General features: G+C 37.7%; 2 protein-coding genes across 2 annotated transcripts; both read right to left on the reverse strand.

Annotated features, from left to right (window-relative positions):
* Positions 1 to 135: 135 nt before the first annotated feature.
* LOC114757147 (uncharacterized) lies at positions 136 to 3,294 on the reverse strand. The gene is made up of 4 exons (XM_028946139.1): positions 3,032 to 3,294; positions 2,187 to 2,483; positions 479 to 2,068; positions 136 to 364 (listed from the first exon to the last, which is right to left on the reverse strand). Exons 1-4 carry the CDS (start codon positions 3,292 to 3,294, stop codon positions 136 to 138), a joined length of 2,379 nt encoding a protein of 792 aa, XP_028801972.1.
* Positions 3,295 to 5,139: 1,845 nt separating this feature from the next.
* LOC114757143 (sphingoid long-chain bases kinase 1) lies at positions 5,140 to 17,605 on the reverse strand. The gene is made up of 9 exons (XM_028946135.1): positions 17,464 to 17,605; positions 16,412 to 17,258; positions 15,923 to 16,294; positions 14,150 to 14,243; positions 14,001 to 14,038; positions 10,305 to 10,451; positions 9,612 to 9,711; positions 5,686 to 6,626; positions 5,140 to 5,537 (listed from the first exon to the last, which is right to left on the reverse strand). The coding sequence occupies exons 2-9, from the start codon at positions 16,901 to 16,903 to the stop codon at positions 5,385 to 5,387; spliced, it is 2,337 nt and encodes a 778-aa protein (XP_028801968.1). The 5' UTR covers positions 16,904 to 17,258; positions 17,464 to 17,605; the 3' UTR covers positions 5,140 to 5,384.
* Positions 17,606 to 18,282: the final 677 nt, after the last annotated feature.

The following is an 18,282-nucleotide window of genomic DNA, read 5'->3' on the forward strand; positions in this document are numbered from 1 at the left end:
CACCACCAAAAAATCAAAATGGGTTGTCATAGCTACTTCCCCAACAACTCAACAACTACATAGTGGGGCTCATTTATGTGCAAAAGTAGCTGTGTGTTGAACCAAAAAAATGAAAGACCATTTTCAGCAACAAAGTCACCCAGGGTTCGGGTTAGTGCAAATCTTTCTAGTGTGACCAGCTTCACCACATCCTGAGCAATGATACGCTTTCTTCTGCTGGAATTGTGATTCAATCCTCCTACCTCTGGGTCTTCCAGCACGCCGAGTTGTCAATGGTGGTTGTAGGAAGATGGTGGACGAGTAATCTTCATATCGAAGGGAATCTGGCCTAGGGATGTCATGGGTCTCAACTGGAATCATGAGTCTGCCATAAATTTTCTTTTGGGCTGAGAGTAAAAAGCAATCCTCGACATATGCATATATATTACCATATACCTTCTTGATTGCAGCACACGCATGTGGGCAAGGTAGTCCTGACATTTGCCAACCTTTGCAGGTACATTCACGTAACACAAGATTTACCCGCACATCTAGGTTTCCCCATCTGACCCTAAAATTGTTCATTCCATAATTTTGCACATCCATTCTTTCTGATCTGGCCACATGATCCATCAACTTTTCCTCTATCTTAGGTCCCACACCATTGCTCCAATTCGTCATGGCTTCTTTGCTGTGGTACATCTTGTTTGCCAATTTTTCCCTGTGCTCATGTATCAAGACAGCTATGTTGTGCTTCCTCTCACCAACAAGCCAAGCATTAAAGGATTCGGCTAGATTTGTTGTGATATTGTCCCACCTCTTGTAAGGAAATTTGCTTTGTGCCCAACGGTCAATGTCTCCATTTGTTTGAAGCCATTGTCCTAATTCTGGACAAAATGCCATTAGCTTTTCCATACTGCAATCAAAGTCTCTATCAAGTCTTGCGTATGCAATAGAATCAAGTAATTTTAGTGCAACTTCCTTTGTCTGTCCGCTGGTCCTCCTCTTTCCCCTGGTTTTCTTCAAAAACTCAGCACTGTAATTCTCCTTCACATGACGGTAGCAAAAAGCATGTCGATCTCCTCCAAACACGGCTTGCACTGCACCTTTTATTGAGTTGTGTCTATCCGATACTATTGTCACTTCTAATGAGCCCGTAATATCCTTTATGTTACCAAGAAACCATGCCCAGTCATCAAGCGTCTCACCTCCAACAATCGCATATGCAAGTGGGAATAATTCATTATCCGCGTCATACGCTTGTGCTCCCAATAACGTTCCTTTGTACGGACCACTCAAGTGGCATCCATCCACATATAATACAGGTCTGCCACCTTTCAAAAACCCTTCTACACAGCAACCGTATGCAATAAATACAGCTTGAAATCTATTATCTGATGATGCAACCCACTTTGCTACCGTTTCTGGATCACTTTCCTTCAGCCTTTCACATATCCAAGGGATTAGCATATAAGACTCCTGCGGACAACCATGAATTTTTTCCAATGCTTTCTCTTTCGCCCTATATGCTTGTTGGTAGTTGAGCCTCAACCCATACTCTCTTTCCAAATCCCGTCTAATGTCATTTGGAGCTTTGTGCATGCAAGAAATCAACTCATCTATTATGACTGCTGAAGCAAGTTTGCACCTCTTTCTCTGAGGGACAACTAAGTTGTCTTGTGCATAATGCAAGTGTTCATAGTTAAATCTTCTCACAACTAGGAATCCATTATTCTCACCTACACCATATGCTGAAATTTCCCAGGGACAACCCTCTACACAGCACTTCACAATCATCTTATGCCTATCATTCTTTACGTACCGGTAACCAAACTTGTGTGCAAGGCTATACTTATATAATGCCTCTCTAAAATGTTCAGCACTAACAAAGGTTTGCCCTCTTGACATCAACAAATCTGCCCACTTTGATGAATTCATCACCGCTATTGGGGTTGGCAACGTTTCCATACCTACACTTCCTATCAGTGTTGGCACATCTTGTACGGAAGATATGTTTATGTTGTCTGTGTCTAGATCCAATTCCATTGCAGATACTGACATTCCACAAGGGCCAACCAAATCATCTAACCTGCATAAACAAATACAGCTATTCAGTATTACAGTTCAATTTATCAAAATTGGACATATTCTTTCTTATCCTACACACAATCTTAATAAAACCAGTTGAGAACAACTTACTCTTGTACACTGTCCAGCTGTGACACTTGTGTGAAGTCTTCTCATTCTCACAAACATAAACATGGCCACTACTATTGTTGTACTCAATTACTTGTCCAACACCAATATCGTCAACAAGATCCAAGAATGTATCCCGGTCAAAGCTAACTGTGTACTTCATTTTATATTCACGAGTCCCTGGCCACACATCATGAGCTACCATGCATTGTAGTTCTTCATATGTCATCCCTTCTCTAATCAATCTTCCAGTAATGATGCCCCCTTCATAAATGAATTTCCCTTCTGAGGTCTTTACAAAGTGCCCTCTAACATGAAAGATGCAAAATACTTGTTTCCTACTACTGCTAGCCATTTATCCTCTGCTGCTGCACATCATTCAAGTATGACACAACGTACGTTTACATCAGCAATTTGACAATTGACAACAAGAATTAGTATTTTCACAACATTATATTGCTTTTTCTCGCACACAACAGAATTACCAAATTTACCATCGTACTATGTATTTTCACCATTCCTCTGCGCGTCTACCTGTCATATAACCCATTCCAGGCCACACACCCATTTCCCTTTCTTTTTCGCCTACCTATGTTCCTTCAGCAGTGCATTATTCTCAATATGCACCCACTTTTGAAAACATCACAAACACCACATCTTTAACAACTTAAAACAGCATCAGCATGAATTTCTCAAACCATAAAACCGTAAGATTTGCAACTCACTCCCAACCTACATGCCCATGCACTTAAATACTCATTTCTTCCTCATTCACCCATCACAACCCACCTGTGCTAACCGAATCACACCAACAAAACCGAAATTTTAACAACAAAATCTTACCTCCCACGCCAACCTGACGCTACTTCCAGAGAACACGCAACACTGTAGGGCACACTTGCGACTTCTCTCTCTTGCACCAACTCTAGCTTGGAGTCCGAAAGACGGCGGAGGGACGGACCGCAAAAGTGAAGCTCCGCCACTGCGTTTTCTCAGCTCATGGTTGTCAGCTATCTCCCTTCCGCACCGGCGCGCTGCATGGGAGAGGCAGGAAATAACGCCATCTCCTCCCTTTCCGTCTTTCTTCCGTCTTTTACACCCGCTGATAATATGTCTCATTTTCGGAGGAAATAAGTCTTCATTAGGGGCAGTGGCGTCATTTCGCTTGTGGAATTAATATCAGATTGGCCCCTTGGTCCTGCAGTGAGATTTCAGAATGTTTTGGGGGCTCTTTGAAATTTTTTGTCTTCTGCGGTCCTACAGTGAAATTTTCCCATTAAAGAATTGGATCGGCTCGGACGGCCTAACTAGTGAAACCATTCATCAGCCCCAAACTATTTTCATGGTTGTCAAATCAGATCAAAACGGAGCTATCATTGAACCGAAATTTGGATTAAAACTGAAACCCAAATGATTATTAAAAAGTTTTCGGCATAATGAAAAAATAAATAAATTGACCCTCTCAAAAATTCCAATATATTTTTAGACCATTTTGTAACCATGTGTTATTTTTTTTTTTAATTGAAGATAAAATAATTGAAAACTTCACGTATTATTATATTGACAAGTAAGACTTATTATGGGGAAACTGGGATGCAAAGATGGTTTTCAAAATCATATATGCTTTCTATCAATAACATGATTTCATTCTAATTCCTTTGAATCAAAACTGGAGGAAAGGGACATCTGCAGTTCAAGGCACTATACTGCATCTAGCATTAGCCATTTGGGAGTTTCATAGTTTATCTCACTAATCGTCTAAATCTTCCAACGCAAAACCCCTACTAATTACAAGGGGATTTTGTGCAAATCTTCGAGATAATTGTGCTATAAGATCAGTTTTTTTTCTTTTACTTATTATTCTGAATTTATCTTTGATCCGTCCTTTTCCTGTGCTCTAGGCATGGGCCCTTGTTTGGTTAATTGCTTTGGTTCTTTTTGTATTTATTTATATCAGGTCTGTTTCTCTGAATATTTCAACTTGAATCTTTACCTCTTCAACAATAACTTTTCATTATTCAAATGGATAAGTAAATCAATCACTCAAATGTCTTAAATCCTTGGCACCCGTTCCCTAGCGGCTCCTTCTCCGTTCTACTTTACCCCTGCGTTCTCTGTTCAAGCAAGAGTTTTAATTCTTTTTGTTCCATGCACTGTATGCGGAAGTACAAACCCTCTTAATTAACACGTGTAGAAGATTCTTTGGATGGAGAAGTCCGTCCATTGTCAGCAAAATCACCTCTTACACAAACCCCATATACTTCGCTCCAACGGACATCTCACACAGTATTTGATGCGCATGCTTATAAATTCGAATTAGTTTCAGTCATTTTATCTTACTTTTATAAACAAGGGCTTCCGTCGATAAAATAAATACTTATCACCATATAATCACTTCTTCCTCTTGTTTTTTTTTTACTCTTTTTGTCAAAGTCATAATTTCATGTCATGTCACATCGAAGCTGTATCTAAAAATTTTTATGAGTAGCAGCTTATTGTCAAGATATAAATCACCAAAAAAAAAAAAAATTGCTAATAGAACTACGCATAGTGCCCATTACGGGGAAACGCATGATATATCGCCAATAATACTATGATCAAAACATAACAATCAGGCCAAAATATATCTGGTAATTATGTGGCCGATTACCTAAATAATCTTACTACTTCACTCTCTTGCAGCAACAAACATCATCACACTTGTGGATAAACATCAATACAGAAGGATGTCATGTCGGAACATAATATACAGGATTATTTCAGAGTCCAAATCAAAGATACAGTTCAATTCAAGAATTGTGTAGATATGAGATTAAAAAACCTAAAGGCAGTTCACCCAGCAAAAAAAAAAAAAAAAAAAAACTAAAGACGAAATATTGAGAAACAAATTAGCTTTCAAATGGAAGAGGGGGAGCAGCTATATGACTGATAGGAATGGCGCCACAAAGTACAATGAGCAGCTCATTGAAAGCCAGGGAAATAGGGCCACTTTTCTTATAGTGACAGGAAGACAAAAACAGTTAACAAAGCAGCAACAATACATATAACTGGAACATGAAATTTACAGAGCTCGCCTGTTCAGTAAAAACGGTTGTGACAGACAAATAGGGCATCCGGATTTGCAGTACTATCCACAAACTCAGTAACAGTAGTGAAAAGACACGATCATATTACAAGCCACCAAGGAATTGACGAGAAACTAAAGGTTATCATGCGTAAGAGGTATTATGTGAGTGACCAATTAACCTGCATTGTTCTGGAAGTAGTGTAGAAACGACTTGGCCATCAAGTGGGAAAAGCTCACCATCAATACCACATCCATTATGAGTGTGCTTCCCAGGCTTTATCCTCACAGATTTTACCTGCATAAGAAGGAACGGTGAACTTGGGAAATTGAACAGATATAAAGTCAGTGCTATTATCATATAAGGCACATTTACTACTGATGTTGTATAGAATCTCAGATAAATTCTCCAAATACTTATTCATCAATTATTAATGCAAAAATACCTTGACATATTCAACATATGGCAGTGAAAGGTGTCGACCCATCTGTAGAAGCAAGAAGAATCTCAACAGTCTTAGCCTTCCACTCCCATGAACCAAGAGCAAATCTAAAGATCCATCATCATGCTCAGCTTTGGGAGCCACAACCTGAGAGCTCTGAACAGTTCTGCAGGCATGGTTGCAAACTAGAATACCAAGGAATTGTCCCTTAGAAATAACCCATTTGTTTTCATAGCGGGGCACAATCTCCTTTTTAGATTCGGTTTGTGTCTCATCTGATGGCCCAGGCAGCTCAATTTTATTTTCAACATCCCAATGAGGCTCAGTGTCCCACTTTGGTTCAGTATCCCAGATTGGACCTGGATCAGACAGTGTTGATGATATATCCTCTCGATCATTTGTTGTAGCATTGGCCCATGAGCACCTAGAATTATCATGTGTGGTAGCAACAGTCAGGCCAGTCCATCCTTTATCAGTCCTTGACTTCGATCTGGTCCTTGGCCAATTAGGAGTTGTTGAAAGAGGCAGCTGCGGATGGATGACTTCTGGTTCTGCTGTCACATTGCTCCTTCCAGATGATAGGCGCTTTGACTTTGGATCTAAACCACGAACCAACTCCGAAGGCTCAGAGTTAGCATGAGCAAGACAGGTATCCAGGTCCCCTTCAGACACACGGCTTGGAGTCATTATTGAATCAATACTAGAGAGACTAGATGCTCTGGGTATTCCATCTTTGTTTGGTCTTGCCATTATGTCAGTGTACAGGTCAGACATGTCAACTACTTCATTATCAATAGAAAATTTTCCTTCTCTCTCATCTTTTGTCACTGGAAGATACTCCACTTCATAGCTGTACCTCGGCAAGCATAAGAATTTGAGGAATCCAGCAACAAAATATCTCAGTGGACCAAATCGCTTCTGATATTTCTCGGAAAGTTCCAATACTGCAGATTGAAAAATGCAAAAGCACTTAATCGCCTATCAAATGGGTCTTAATCAATGTTTCATTTGTATAGCTCACTGTCTGTGACTTCAATCCTTCCTTTTGCATTGAAACAGAAAAGTTTAATTCCTATTTCTCCTATGAGAGAAGTTATTGTGCCTTTTCAGAAACGCTTCTGAAAATAGTATTTTGTAATTTTTTTAAACCTGTTAGTAAAATAAAGTCATTTTTGCAGTTGAGCACGATATTAAAATGTGCTTTTGAAATTTTAAAATTAGTTCCAATGTAACAGATGTACAAGTACGTTTACTAGAAAAAATATCATAAAGGCCATGATTCTTATTTAAATGTGTGAAATATTGAAGTGTTAGTTACTAATCAAATAATAATGGGTTCAAATGAATAATCCACTATCACTAATAAAAAATTCATACAAATCAATTCAAATACATACTGATATTTTAATTATTTAAATTAATTATATTCATCAGTAAAAAAATATAAAAACCATTTGGAATAATTAATTCCACATAGTTTACATATATTATCATTTATGTTTAAATAAATTAGAAAGAGGGAAAAAAGGAGGAGGAAATGGATAAAGCTTCTGAGAAGCATGGCCCGTTTATTTTATAAAATATATCTACAGAGTCAAAGATTACTTTTTATACAGTAATTGATAACTTTTTAGTATCAAAGAAGAGGGAGCATCTGAATTCTGAACACAGAACATGCAAGTACGGAAGAGTATTTCTCCATGCTCTGGTGGCTAGAAGTAAACGCACAGCCATGGACGCACCCTTGCTTATGATCACGTAATAGTAATAAAAATAACAGAAAGAAAAAAAGCGAGACAAAGAAAGGAAGATTGAGGGAGCAAACATGAAAAAAAAAAAATTAGGATAGAGAACAACTTTCAACACTAGAAATTTTAACAGCTACTGTACGTCTGGGCTAATAAGTCAGGGGTCCTTGAGAATCTCATTATAAGCCCAAACAAAGAATACAGGGAAGGGAGAAAAATTGATCTATACAACAGCATATCAATCTACGCATGTCTCATCAAGGTTTCACAGCAAATAGACCTGTATGACACTGAGTGATCATCTTGCACAGCTGATTACAGAAAACTTGCTGATTGTTAAAGGACATATGACCAAACAATATGCTTTAAAACGTTTTCTAGGGAGAGGCCATCCTTACAGCCCCTTTTCTAACCAACCAAATGCCATCTAGGACTCTAAACTTCCAAACTGCTCTACTGAAATTATGTGCAAGCTGCCCTGACAATCATCTCATTACATAACTTTATCAAAACGTGTTTGGGTGTGTTACTTACGCACATAATGACCATGGTGCTAGATCCGAGAGAAATTAAGTGCATCTTTGTGGGTTATTCTCCATTTAGACCCAACCAGCAACCTGAATCTGTTCCATCTGCCCCCATTCAGCCCATTGACACCAGCCCATTGACACCAGCCCATTGACACCAGCCCATCCCTGAACCTACTAATATACATCTTACATCTCAAAATATCCAATTTGAGGATGAAACAACCTAGAACAGGACAAAAAACAATCCCACTTCTGACGAAAACCAAACTAGGAAAGAGAAGATCAAAATGAGACAAGTAGCTGACAATCCAAGGATCAGTACCTTCAATCTCATTCCAGAGAGCCACAGGGATGAGATTTTGGTAAAAGAGGTGAAGGTGCCGCTCTCAATGCTCCTAGGCAATGCCAAAACTATGAACCAAATCAAGGTGCTTCTGTTCGCGAAGTTAAATACAGTAAAGGTGTTGTTATACTTAGCAATCAATCTAGACTAGTCACTCTTTCAAATCAATGTGGAAAATGCTTTCCTAATTGGTGACTTGGAGGAGGAAGTGTTGTGGTAAATCTGTAAATATCGTATAGCTACTATGATTAGGATTTTAGGGAGAAAATCATGGGTAGATAGAATATTATGATCCTCCCCATTCTTTTGTAATCCCATGCATTTATTTCGGTGATTCTCTTCTCCGTCTCTCTGCTCTATATATTGTACAGTTCCAGAGGAATAGAAATCATCCAGTTAAGAATAATTCTCCAAAAGTTTATACAGAAATTCCTCCAGGCTTGAAGACTATGGGAACCCTAACAAGGTTTGTCAACAGTACAAATCACTATATGGACTGAAGCAATTACTACGAGCATGGTTCAATAGATTTACTAAAGCAATAAAGACATTGGGCTATTCAGTGATCATACTCTCATTTGAAAGACATAAAAATGGTAAGAAGACAATCTTAATAATATATGTTGATGATATAATAGTGACTAGTGATGACTTTGATGAGTTATCGAGGTCAAAAGAGCTCTTGCAACTAAATTTGACATGAAAAACTCAGGAAAGCTTAGATACTTCCTTGTAATTGAAGTGGCAATGTCCAGAAATTGCATTGTATTCCCTCAAAGGATATAGGCCTTAGATCTTCAAAAGAACATAATGGCATAGAAGAGTTATAAACAGTGGGCTTATCTAATAGAATAATTTGCAAGTGACGTAGCTGTGAACATATTAACGCATTAAGCCTGTGGTTGAAATCCTTTCCAAAGAAAACACCAAGGTTCATACAAGCAACAAAGTTATCAAATCTCTTTGCATATCGATGATTCCCAAAAAATTATTATCAAAGCACTTAAAACATGCAACGAGTTCCATCATATTGCACGAAAAGTACAGTGACAAAGAAATCCCCTTGAATCACCCTTATGTTTCAATAATTAAAGGATTCAGATAAAGCTGCAGATGGACCTACAAGCTAATGAAGAAACCAAAATAATTCCAAAATTTAAGTTTCTCAGTTGTTATATGAAAATAATTATCAACAAAATAAGAGATTGTCATTTGACAGGTATATATATATTTATATATATATGGTCATGCATGCGTGCGTGCCCATACATACATCTGTGTGCACATGCGCGTTTTGCATTGGCTTACCATCACTAACAAAACCATAATACGAAACTGTCAATCCAAAGTGAATAATTCCTGTCTGAATCCATTCAACTGCAAAAACATCAGTAGCAGTGAGCCCTCCCTGAACCAGGCAAAGCAAATGAAGGTCAGGATAATCAGTCATTAACCATTTCGGATTTTAGCTTATATCAGAAATCTGCAACACATTCCTCTTTCGGCTATATCATTGATTCAACAGAATACGATGTGCCAAAGCAAGGAACAATTAAAGGATTATTCAAAAATGATGCCTAGACTTCCTACAATCCCAAAACAACACTAGAAAAGAATAGTGACAATCTCAAAGGTAGGTGATTCAATGTTGGCTCCTCTTTACTTCTTACATCTGAATTACCAATGCACCTATAATAGTCTATGTACCAAGACCAAAGTAAATCAATATGCAGCAAAACATTTAAGAGTCTTCAGGTTTGCAATCAACATAAGGCTTTGATATCAAATGAGAAGTTCTATCACCGCCCCACGAATGAAAAAGATAACAATAAACAGAGAAATATTGATGAAGTCCAGAACATGAATCTGAAATTCGGGTTGAGAATATCTTGAGCTAAAATAAACAAGCATTGTATAATAACCATAGTATGTGATCAAATTACAAAACCACCAATTCTCTAAACATAAAAAATTGTGTCTTTATATCAATACATGCATTACCTTCACAATTGCCATTGCTGCAGAAATTGGATCCCGAACACCAAGAACAGTCCATACAAGTGAATTATCAGAACCAGCAGGTACAATTCCAATTGGTATAGATATTCCTTCCTTTTGATTATCTCTACTAAGAAGACCGTTTAAAACCTGAATACAGAGAATGTTGATCTAGGTTTCTTTGTACATGTTGCACGTGCAAATATCAAACAACATATTCATAAAATGACTGAAATATTGAAATAACGGCAAGAAAGACATGGAATGAGTCAAAATTAGCAAAAATAGAAGATAAAAACTGAAATACAGTGAATGTGAAGGTTTCCTGCATGGAAAACTCTAGTACAAGTTGTGGCAGCCCCTTCTCATCCTATAATCATAAAACTTTAATGACAGAGATGATTGACTCCAAGATAAACTCTTGCAGACAATGATATGGCTTGACCATAAATCTCCTTAAAAATAATTAAACTAAAAACTCTAGAATAGGATTTCTCGACACTCTCCCTTAAGCTTAAGCTTTTGAGCTGTAAAAGTAAAATCCAATTAATAAAAAACACCAGTAACTAAAATTTAAAACTCAAATGATGAAATTGGCTAAAATGAAAACCAGTCCGCCCTCCCCTCTCCCCAATATGGACAAAATCCCGTAAGAAAAACATCAATACCAAGACAAGGAACAGTGATTGTTAAAGCCCTAACGTAATGCACAGTGAAAAAGAAAAGTTAGAAAAGTTAGAACAGAAGGAAGCTGCAAAAACAACACCTCTACTTTGATTCACAGCAGGCAAAGCAGCTGGATATTATGCCAGGACTTCTAACAAAATAGAGCCCACATAAGTTGAATGCATCACTAAAGGAAAAAAATACTAAGACCATGAACATGGCATCCCACACCTCTACTTTGATTCATAGCAGGTAAAGCAGCTGGATATTTTGGCAGGACTTCTAACAAACTAGAGCCCATGTAAGTCGAATGCATTGCTGAAGGGAAAATGCTAAACCCATGAACATGGCATCCCACACTTCTATCACCAAAAATCATTCTAGTCCCTTAATTTTTAATCTTTAGCAAGTATTTTGACAATAAAATGACTTTCCCTATGCTTCTTTCAAACTATCATAGCAGGTAACAGCAATAAGCCACTACAACAGTCTCAATTGACCTCCCTTCTATCACACGTCTTACAATACAATTTGCCCATAACTTCTCCAGCAGGTGAAATTAAAAAATTTAATATCAGCTGCAGGAGCATGAACGTGTACTTTGTTATTTAGTTACCTAGATATTTATTGTCAACGGAAGAACAAAATTTAAATCAGAGCTATAAAATTAAATTTCAATGACAATGTTGGAGTGATATCAGTAATTTATATCATTTAAAACACTTCGGTGAAATAATTCCACTAAAGCCATCTTGTAATTACTCTATATGCACTACATGTGAGTTACCACAATGAACAAAGTAAATACTAAAACCGTTTAATATATCGTAGTTACTTATGGTATGACTGTGTCAAAGACAACAAAAAGGCTGTTGGGAAGGGAAAAAAACAATATACATGTTGACGCTACTCTGATCTCTGTCTATATTTATCATTTATTGCCTTTAATTCAGATTATCTTTACCTGATTTCTCTCCAAGGATCTCAGCAGATCTGTTTGAATTTTAAATTACTTATTTTGGGCTGATTTCCAGCTGATTGTGTAATCAATAGGTTGATCCTAGAATCTGCTAAACCTAGGGATCATTCCTATAAATACTGTACCTATGTTCTGGAAGAAATACACTTTTGCAATGGCATAAATTATTCATGGTATCAGAGCACAAATGATCCGATTCGGTTTTGGGCTGGACGGTGAAGGCCAGGGTGGTTCACACCCATCAGCACACAATACATCAACAATGCTGGTGAACCACCAAGCACTAAGCGATACCACATCCTCTCAGGTCACTATTCACTGCTTAAACGGACAGAACTATCTATAGTGGGCAGGGGGTGTTTGCCTCTATGTTACTGGAAAGGGCAAATTTGGGTACCTAAATGGTACGACAACGAAGCAAGACTTGAAGGACCCAAAGTACAACACCTGGGAGGCCGAAGACTCAATGATTCAATCATGGTTGGTCAATTCAATGACCACAGAGATCAGCACCAGCTTCACCTTGTTCAAGTCTACCCAAGAGGTCTGGGAAGTAGCACGAGATATGTTCACCTCCTTGAACAATCGTGCTGCATTTCTGGAAATAGAAGCAAACCTAGACAGACTCAATAAAGGTAATTTAAATATGACAGAATATTGGACTAACTTGGTTACTCTGTGGCAGTAACTAGACCAATATGATATATATGAATGGTCATGCACTTCAGCCGCCAAGATGAAAGAGGAGAAGAGGATTTACAAGTTCCTCGGATTACCATCCTCCTATGATGAGATAAGAGGGCGAATATGAGCCAAGAGAGACTGCCTAGCCTATGAGAAGTGTTTTTCATGACAAAACAAGAAGAGAGTCGAAAGAAGCTAAATGGTTCAAGGCAACCAGCAACCATTGAAACTAAATCAAGCTAAAAGGAACCAGTACCTGTTGATGCTGAAAGGTATAAGAAATTGGTAGGAAAACTACTCTATCTTTCTCATACACACCCCCATAAAAGCTATGCTGTTGGAGTTGCAAGCAGATTCACTAATGAGCCTCTAGAGGAATACATGAATGCAGTATGCAGGATTCTGCATTATCTAAAAATGACTCCAGAACGAGGACTCTATTTTGCCAAAGGCATATCTCGAGAAATAATTGTTTCTATGCTGATCATGGTGGATTTCTCCCTGATAGGAGGTCCACCTCTGGGTATTGTACCATGCTATGGGGGAACCTATTAACATGGAGAAGTAAGAAACAAAATGTTGTTTCTAGGAGCAGTGCAAAAGCTGAGTTGCGTGCCATTGCTCACGGGGTATGTGAAGGATTGTGGATACTGAGAGTGCTAAGGGAGCTGAAATTCACACCAACTACACCTATAAGATTAAGATGTGATAGTATGTCTGCCATAGCAATGGTAAGGAACCCAGTTCATCATGAACAAACCAAGCATGTTGATATTGACAAGCATTTCATAAAAGAAAAGGAGGACACAGGAATTATCAAATTAACTCATGCACCATCACACTGCTGAGTGGAAGATATCTTCACTAAAGCATCAGCAAGGCCACAGTTTGAAGAGCTTACAAGCGAGCTGGGAATGATAGACATCTATTCACTAGCTTGAGGGGGAGTGTTGACGCCGCTCTGATCTCTGGCTATATTTATCATTTATTGCCTTTAATTCAGATGATCTTCACCTGATTTCTCTCCTAGGATCTCGGCAGATCTGTTTGAATTTTAAATTACTTATTTTGGGCTGATTTCCAGCTGATTGTGCAATCAATAGGTTGATCCTAGAATCTCCTAAACCTAGGGATCATTCTTATAAATACTGTACCTATGTTCTGGAAGAAATACACTTTTGCAGTGGCATAAATTATTCAATACACAAAGATGACAATATTTTTTTTCTAAATGAAACAACACAAAGGACCAGACCAGTGAGTCCCTGAAAATTAAAAACATACAATAAATATGTGCATATATAGGTCCATTAAACAAAGAACAGGGGGAAAAAAAGACCAGAGGTCCTTTGAAATAGCATGTTACCAACCTCATTGATTATCCCATCTCCACCTACACATATAATTCCTGAAATGGAAACCAATTTGAAAAATACAGTATATGATCAAATACTCAAGATGTAATAAGCAAACCAAGAAAATTAAATAAAGTTGTCGAAATTAATTTTAGTCGTTTTACCATCAGGGCAACTGCTGATGTCAACACTTGATGCAAGCTTTTTAGCATGACCAGCAGATGTAGTTTTGACTACCTCCAATCGAAAACCTGCAAGCTGTCACAGTGCATGCCTTATGTATAAATATGGAGACATGCACAACATTGAAACTTTCTCTGTATGCTATCCGTAATCATTTAAAATAATGGCAGTGAAGTTGCTTGAAAGCTCCAGTAGCCATTTTAACATGTTTTTGAGGAATGATTTTGATAGAAACCTCAATAAATGCTTCCCCCAGGTTACCCTTGGATACACAAAATACATATTTACAAAAGGAAATAAAAAGAAAAGCTCCCATACATTACTTCCAAATGCAATACACACTGATATAAAGAACACTTACAGACAACCCACTTAGATTTTCCCACTACAGAAGCAAATGACACTAACAGAGAAAGGATAACATACAGTTTCAGATTGCTAACACAGCAGATAATACATAGAAGTCGCAAACTACACACACAGATATTAAGGAATCTCTGAACAGGTATGCCAGTCTTTCAAGAGGATTGGCTCTCTCCACACAAAGCCTAAGCCTAACTAAAAGTTCTTCTCCCCATTCATCTTTCCCATCTCCTCTCTTTATACACCCACTCCCAATTTTCTGACCGCTTCCTTCACCTTTTTCATAATGACTACCTAGTATTACTCCTCTACTTTTCTGTCTCCTCTGGTCCTTAACCCTTATATTTTCTTCTACACCAGTAGTTCCACCTTTTCTGCCTTTTAGCCAATCTTTTATGTCTCCTGTGAGTTTTGACAACAACAGGTGCTCGGGCCTTATCAGATTTATCTGTAATTCCTTCAATTAGTTTGTCTTCATTTTACAGACTTTGACGAGGAGGAGAGAATTACTTGTTGACAATGCTTTGTCCAATGGTGAGGTTGATGCGAGGAGAGGAGAGGTAAGGAGAAGAGGGAAGAGGGAAGAAGAGGGAAAATAACAAGACATGATGGCAGTGTGCAATGACATATATGATTTAATACTAACATTAATTCAATCAATAAGGTCAGCAATGAAAATACGTCAAAGTTTACTTATAAAATATGCAAATACAATGATTAAAATAGCAATAATAACTTAACCCTAAATAAAAATAACATAAAAGAAAAACTAACTTAACAAGTTAAAATAAGAGAATTACTAAAACATAATAATAAATTAAACTAAAATCTCTTGTTCCTCCAGAAACTTTTTTCTAATTTCCCATCACTGGTGTTTAAGAATGGACCATAAAGAGTTTTTACAATGAAATTTCTTTTCAGCCATTGATTTTGGAATAGACTTGTGTTTTTGCCTTCTTGTATGTGTTGATAAATGTTTACTCAATTTTGGGAGCAGGTAAATTCCTTAGCAGGATCTATGGGAAATGTAGATCAATCTTGAGCTGGTGTGCATCTTGTCACATCTCTTTTTCGGTTGCTTTTGCAGGATTTCCTATCCTCCTCTTTTGTGATTCCACTATCTTGTCACAAATTATTTTATCAAAAGAGAAATTCAGTCCTAAAGGTTCAAGAATAGAAACGCAACTGAGCACCCTATTGACAGAAAACAAACCGTAATAGTCAATGTCAGGTAATTGTTACTTCTCCAGGATGCTTCACAAAAATGCAAGACAATCCCATCCGTCTATCTATTTCAATGCGTCATCAAATGTGTGTATCACGACTAAATGAGCAAAACAACAAACATATATAGCTTAAATAATATGGGGCAATATCAAAGAGGAACATACCTTAAATATTGGTTCCACAATGTCATGGAAAACTTTACTTGAACGACCTCGTCCTGACTGTGGGTTTAATATCACAAGCATCTTAGGTGGACTTTTACATCTAAAGAGCAGTTCAGGAGGGGTATCTGTAGGAAGTAATTCTGAGGATGCTTGCTTCTTAGAGGATGCCAAAGGATGAGGGAGACAATTCACAAAACACTGTTGATCTGCAAATCCACCAACCCATTGAACTGCCTCTTCTACAGTTGATGCCACAAAGCGCAAATCCTTCCGAATTCTTCGAGGTTTAGTAAAACTCAAAAAGCCACATGCTGCCTTTTTCACTGGGTATGAGTGAACAGTGAAATGCCTGAGACCAACATTATAAGAAACCTGTTTAGAACATGGACTAAAATTAATTAGTCTTATAATCATTGGCTTCCATATGACCAGAAGATATATCAGTACAGATGTCTTTAATCATCCATTGAAATGGAAGCAATATATTACCGAAATGATATCATCAAGTTGCAGCACATTAGATCCCCAGACTAAAACTTTGCTCGTTAGTTTGGCATCTACAGCTTCTTGACTAGCAGTATCAGAAGACGTCTGTTGAGCATTGCTGTTGTTATTCAACGAAGGCTTTCTCTTATCCAAAACTAGCTTTCCAGAAAAAACCACATATCCCAACAAATCAGACTTCTCATCTCCACCTCCTATGTCAATCCTATGCTCAAAATTGTTTGTTGCTTCCTGATCATCAGCACGAGCAGTTATGTGAGCACTGACCTCACTGCTCCTCTTCGAGGCCTTCACTTTACCACGCTTTTCAGGAAACACAGTAGGAGATGAGTGCTGGACCCCAGTTGCTATCTGGGAACACAATCCCAAGCGTCTAAGAGATTGTTGAGGTGTCAGAACTCTTAATGACGATGCCTTATTGATCGTAGCATTACTACTGCCAGTAGAATTTCGGGAAAGACTCCCACTCTTCGGCATATCTCTTATACTATTAACCTTACAAGCAAGGAAGGGACAGACGGAGAACCTGACACGAGCAACCACATGATGCAGGGGCTGAGCCACCTTCTGCTCAAGAGGGGCAAATTCCCCCTTACTGCAATCCAAAAATAGGTGCAAAAAGAAGAAACCACGATGATGAAGATGGATGATTGAGGTTTATTGCCAATAAGGGCTTGTACAAGCAAGAAGCGGGAGAATTGAATTCCGCACCAGGCTCAATTTCACAACCCAATTTAACAACTCTATTTACAACTCTGTATCTCAGATCGCAGATGAATGACGAGATCTATGAAAACACTGCACCTTCGTTGGAATTTCAATCACCAGTATTCTGAAAGAAAATTGTTAATGATGAGATTCGATTCAGTTACAACCAGCTCGCTTTCTCTCGTTTTCTTCTTTTTTTTGGTTTTGGTGAGCTCTCTCGTCTTCTAAGCCATAGATATATCGCAAAAATCTATAATAAATTTTGGAAAAAGAAAATGAAACAAGTACGAAGCCGCAATTTGGAGAGAAAGAAGATGAAAGGATCAAACCTGTGATCGATAGGTCACATAGGCGAAGAATCCGCAAGTCGCCTCACGAATCTAAGTCGGCGACAACAGCTGTACAACTTTCAACTGTAATGGACGCCGAGGACCCCTCAGCCTGACCGGACTGGCCACTTTTTTTTGCCATTGTTTTGATTTTTCTTATTTTTAGCTTACTTCAAGGTCACCCAACGACGTCAGATTATGCGGAATAAAAATATTATTGGATCAAAAGTGAATTGGACAACCATTCCATTTTGGGTAGCAGAGATGGATATTTAACATAATTGTGCGGTTTTGTGAAGATTTTTAATTGAAAAAAATAATTTACGTACTTATTTTTTTTATAAAATGACAAATTATTCCAACAAAAGATGAGAGAACATACCATGCTTAAAAAAAATTTTATGCAATTGACTATTGACTAATTTATGACTTAAAATATCTGTTTTAATCAAACTGATGTAAATTTATGACTGATTTATGTACTTATTTTGATTTTCACATTTTTATTAAATCTTTGCTTAAGTGATTTCAAAGGAAAATTTTCAATTATGAAAGAACACTTTTTCAGATTAACTATGAATTAAGAGAAAAAGGTGAGTACAAAATGAGAAGAGTTCATGAATCTTATCAGGTAAAATGTTTTCTTTTTGCGGCAAATTGTTGCGAATGGAAACAGGAGTGTTTTATTAGTCTTTTTTTTGGTCAATGATGTTTTATTAGTTTATGCAGCAAGGTAAGAACTAGAGGTTATTTAGAAGATTCAAGAGATGTGAAGTTGGGAGAGAAAATTGCAATATTTTTATGCATCATAGGGCATAA

The sequence above is a fragment of the Neltuma alba genome, unplaced genomic scaffold (assembly GCF_004799145.2).
Source record: "Neltuma alba isolate B1F8T4 unplaced genomic scaffold, ASM479914v2 tig00010569_pilon, whole genome shotgun sequence".
NCBI classification, from domain to species: domain Eukaryota; kingdom Viridiplantae; phylum Streptophyta; class Magnoliopsida; order Fabales; family Fabaceae; genus Neltuma; species Neltuma alba.